General features: G+C 38.8%; 1 protein-coding gene across 1 annotated transcript in view; it reads right to left on the reverse strand.

Annotated features, from left to right (window-relative positions):
- Positions 1–1,916: 1,916 nt before the first annotated feature.
- The window catches only part of clic2 (chloride intracellular channel 2), a gene marked incomplete at its 5' end in the record, with an annotated part of 5,380 nt that continues 2,052 nt past the window's right edge, over positions 1,917–5,244 (reverse strand). Inside the window, 4 exons of the mRNA XM_080841436.1 lie at positions 1,917–2,866; positions 3,488–3,669; positions 3,879–3,979; positions 4,068–4,193. Coding sequence (XP_080697562.1) covers positions 2,705–2,866; positions 3,488–3,669; positions 3,879–3,979; positions 4,068–4,193 — 571 coding nt within the window. The 3' untranslated portion in view covers positions 1,917–2,704. The remainder of the gene's footprint in view (positions 2,867–3,487; positions 3,670–3,878; positions 3,980–4,067; positions 4,194–5,244) is intronic.

Here is a 5,244-nt window from a genome sequence, read left to right on the forward strand (position 1 = left end):
TACTGGATGGGGTGATAACATTAATGCCAGCTAGTGAAAGGAATGTCTTGAATGTTTGTGGGGAAGAGGGGAAACTGAAAAAAAGAACAGCTTTTCGGGAACATCTGCCAAACGGTTTAATATCTCTGTGTTTACAGTTCATGGATAAGACATTCAAGAGAGATAATTCCCATGCTAGGGTTAATATAATGCTTGATCATTTTCCCACCACCCCAGCCTTATTAGCAGACTGTTACAATCCTGCAAACCAAGACCTGGACTATCTAGCAATATTTTAGGTCTCAGAGTTAGATTTCTCGGCTCATTGCGAGCCTTTGGCAGTTTGCAACTTTTTTTGTTAAATCTGAATCAATGCTCATTTGTACGGGTGATGCTGCAGTCCACCCCCCATGGCCCGCAGTGTATTCAGTCTATCTAGGAGACTGCTATTCTGCCATATAATGGTTTTAACGACCTCAGGGTTATCCTGGATGCAGGTTGTTTGCTTATTTTATCACCGACCCACTGGTGGTGGGTGCAGCCATTGGGCTGTAGAGAAAGCAGATACAGGCTGATTTAATGATGCCATTGTGTCCCATGCTCTCAGACCTGCTGGAGAAACTGGTGGAGGAGGTGGAGGAGAGTCAGAGCAGAGATCTGGGCGAGGCAGGTGGAGTCAAAAGCATCTACCCCCTCCTTATGGACAAAGACAGAGAGAGTTTGGGGAAAGGTGAGAATATATTTTCGATACGAAGGAAAGATGCCATTCCAACGCTATGATACAAATTTAATTGTCACCATTTTATCCCAATTTTACAGGCGCCAAACAGTCTTTAGAACAGGAGAAAGTCAGTAACATGGTAAGAACCACTCGTAAAGCTCTTTCATGATCAGCTTCATGATTCATCTTTACTCAATGTAGTGTGGAATTGTACGATAAGGAACAGAATCTAGATATTATGAACAATTTTGTTGTCACCTCAGGTGGATGGACTGAAGGAAGTGGTCTTCAAGCTTGCGGCAGCAAACAAACTTCGATCCCAAGGATTCATACGATCTGAGCAGAGCTTGCCAAAAAACAATAAAAGAGGTGAGTGCAATTTCTGCACAAATCTCTTTTAAAAATCTTGATATTGACATAAACAAACACATATGATTATGATTTGACTTCTATATGTCCTGGTTGAATCTCAACAATCACTGGTCCTTTCACAGATCTAACCATGGTATTTAAAAAAATAAAATGGGAATGTGATATCATGTAATGCATCATTTGATGCACTATGTCACGGCAGAGGCAAAGATAAGAGTTAACAGCATGATATCCTTAATAAAATATCTAAGTATTTTGCAAGTTGAATTGAAATATTTCACTTGTTGTCAATTCAATTGTTCTCCTTTCTCTCATGTAGCTTGTTTCTGGAAGTATTGTGTGACGAACTGAAGGGAGCGTGACTTCAGTGGAGAGAGAACCTGCTGAGGCCGTCTGTACAAAATAACCCATCACATACTCATCTTTTGCCATAGCCAATAAATAAGTATCAAACATCCTTAACACAATGACAGTTTTATAGTGTTCAAAAGTTGTGTCATAAATAAAGGATATATTTTTAATGAAGTTGAGGGCGATTTAGCATTGACATTATGAATATACAATCCTGTGTTATTTAGGTTAAATTATGTAGCTGTGTGTTTATGAGTAGCCCTGTGTTAAACAAAATGGTGTTTGGAATCACAATGTTTACTGATTCTTCACTGCAAAGATGTTTGGGGTAAAATTACATTTAAATATCACACCAATAACCAACAGAACAGACCAATATACCACAGTACATGAAGAAGTGAACAGTTTGTGCATGTCTCATAAATGTGTTTTAAGTATCCACAGGAGGGAGTTCTCTCTATGTTTCTGTGTCTCACTGACACGGACACAAAGATAATATAATTTCAATCTTTTATTCTTTATGTTTAAAACTAAAATATTTAATTCTAGGTCATACTATATCAGACGGTTTAAACAGTATAACAGTACAACCATTTATGTGCAAACACTGTCATCTGTGGTACTTAACATTCTATCCTATGCACTGCTTCTGCTTGTCTTATTTGTTGAATAAAACACTGTGAACTGTGTTAATGGGAAGATATTGTACTGCTTTACCTGCTAACACAACCTTGTAATTCATTAAGTAATTTCATTCAATGCATTTCAATCACACAGTTGACAAGATTAAATAAAATAAAAACATGCAAGCACATTTAGAGTACAAAAGTATTAACACTTATTTACAATATTGACAACATTCTGAAGTGGATATACAGTTGCACACTTGGCCTTTGCTGTGGGGTGGTTATGTATTCAGATTTTATATGTTTTGCAGCATTCAATATCTGATTTTTTTGCTGATCAATGCACTACACATGACTGTCAGTAGCAGCTATTCCATATTTGCAGATGTCTTCTGCAGAGTATTTTTTCCTTTATGAAGTGGATGAAACTTACAATACCAAGCTGAGCCAGTAAGGTTCTGGACTTCTGTCCATGAATCCATCATATTCTGACATTTCACTTCCATATCACTTTTATCTTTTATGTGGGCAGCCTAATGTAAATGTAGCATTAAAAACACATATGTACAATTAGGCCTTGCCTGTGGCAAAACCAAAACCAAAACCAAAACTATCTTAAGTAAAAGTGGATAGTATGTGGAAGACTGGTGGAAGTCTATTTCACTTTGCTGGCCACACTCAGGTAGGCTTTCTCAATTTCAATGTCAGCAGGGCAGGTCTGAGTGAACTCCTCCCTCTCGTATGCGTTCTTCAGGTAGCGCCACACTCCAGTGAACTGAACTGGGATGTCAAAGTCACAGTACTTCTTAGATGCGACCTTCAAAAAAAAAAAAGACAAGGGGATGAAAAAAAACAGCCAATTTTCTGTAAATCCATTGCTCCAATGAGAATATTTAGAATGTTGAACCAAAGTCATGGAAAAACATTTAAAACCAAATCTTACAGTTTAGATTTTAGATTCCCAATCAAGTAATCATAGTTTTCTTGTGATAATCTACAAAATGAATTATTAGCTGGCTTATTGTAAAAGGGGACCTACTATGCTTTTCTGGTTTTACATTAGGTGTGTTCTATAGGGAGTAACTTTCTCCTACAGAACCCACTCTTCTAAGCTGCCTAAAACGCCTATTTGGAATTCTAGTCCTTTTCCTTTGCCACAAGATGACGCAATCTCATAACACAATCTGAATTGCCTACCTAGCTGACAAATCAGAGCAAACTAGGCTCACCAGGAGGGATCATGTAAATCTATTCTAATAGACCCCCCCAAAAAGGAAATGATGAGCATTAAGAAATTAGTATAATATATCTATTTCCAAGCTATTCCAAGACATTTAATGGAAATACCTTTGTGATCAATTCTACCCCTTTTCACATCTCTAACACTCCCTGCTGCTGTTTATAGAGCTGGAATGATAGACCTGCAATAGTGCCTCACCTTGATGATGTGTAATTTGGGCAGCAGGTTGCAGTCGGCCAGTGTGAGGCGGTTGCCATCCAGATACTTCCTCTTGGAGACGAGGATGTTTTCCCTGGAGTCTTGGTTGACCTCCTCAGGCAGGGGGCCGTTGAGGTAGTCATCCAGTCTCTTAAACTCACGCAGCAGGTTCTTCTCATGAACTGTATTCAAGATAAACCCAGCACGTATAGGTGAGATTCTTTGAATGGCGATTCGTCAAATATTGAATTGTAAGTAGAAAAATATGGTGTGGTCATGCTCTTTTGTATTTCAAGCCTTATCTGAGGTATTTTAGAGTGGCGGTCAACAGGTAACCACACATGCATACCCTTCATACTCTATATGTGACTAACGCTTAAGCTTTACTTACAGGTGTTGGAGGGGCTGTTTTTTATATAAGCAGAGAACTTGGCAAAGATGTCCGCTCCCACGTCAAAAGACTCTTTGTTGAGGGGACTTAGGTGTGGGTAACTGAGGGGAAAAAAAGAGGGAGAAAGAGAAAAATTAAATCATGACCAAAAGTACATTAGTTAAAAGCTCAACAACTGCTTGTACTCACGTTGGAGGGGCGAGAGTCTGTTCCAGAAACTCCTCGATCTTGATGAAGTCTGTTTTCAGTGTGCCATTATAGAGCAGGAAAGGAGGGTTGGTCCCTGGGGCTAATTCCTTCAGTTCCTCTGGCTTCCTGAAGACCATAAGAAACACAAGAGTGAAAGTGAGTGACTGTGTGTGTGTGTGTGTGTGTGTGTGTGTGTGTGTGTGTGTGTGTGTGTGTGTGTGTGTGTGTGTGTGTGTGTGTGTGTGTGAGAGAGAGACAGAGATGGATTGATGTGTTGATGGACTACCAAGGAGTGGACCTTAGACATGCCAGCTTATTCACTGGCCAACAGGCACTGAGCTCTGTGGTTATCTGCAGAAGTGCCCACAGGGCCTGAGTGATGACTATAAAAGTACACTTACTCATTAAGTAATCACAAGCCTATGGGAGAGGCTGGCCATGTGAAAGGGTGGATGGCATTCTGTGTTTATCTGGACGCCTACTTTTTTCTTTTGGCCTTCATTCAAAGCGTCCTGAATTTATTTGCTTTGCAAGTAATGGCCAAATCCAATTCTTCTCTTAAGAGAATGACTTGATTACACAACTGTTTGCTTAGAACTGCAAGGGACAATTGGTCAATTTTGGGGTCAGCTTTTGGTGTGCCCCTCCCAAGTAAACAAGGCAACTCAAGTTTGGTCGAAACTGATCCGTGAAAAAAAAGAAATAAATCATAGATAAAATAATTTCCATTCCACGTTGGTCGCTTGTGTAAATAGTAGGGCTGTCAAACGATTAAAATATTTAATCGCGATTAATCGCATTTTTGTCATAGTTAACTCAAAATGAATCGCGATTAAATTAATCAAAATTAATCGCGATCGCAAATTCGTGTCTATTCTAAATGTCCCTTCAATTATTTTTTTCCATCATTTTTATTTTATTTTAATGGTCTTATCATGGAAAAGTGGATTGGCTTGCTTTAAGCAATGTTTTATTTGATTGAAAAACAACGTTGCCAAACAGGGCGGTACAAAATAAAATTATAAAGTGCACATTTAAGATAAACAAGGACTCAGCCTATATACAGTTAAACCATGGCTTAATATTTGTTTTTTTCAAGTTTGCTGTGAACATAGAAGTCAGGCCTCTTATTTCAAAAACAATAAACCGTAACAGTTAGGTTACCAACAAAAGGTAA

The sequence above is a fragment of the Sprattus sprattus genome, assembly GCF_963457725.1.
Source record: "Sprattus sprattus genome assembly, chromosome: 6".
NCBI classification, from domain to species: domain Eukaryota; kingdom Metazoa; phylum Chordata; class Actinopteri; order Clupeiformes; family Clupeidae; genus Sprattus; species Sprattus sprattus.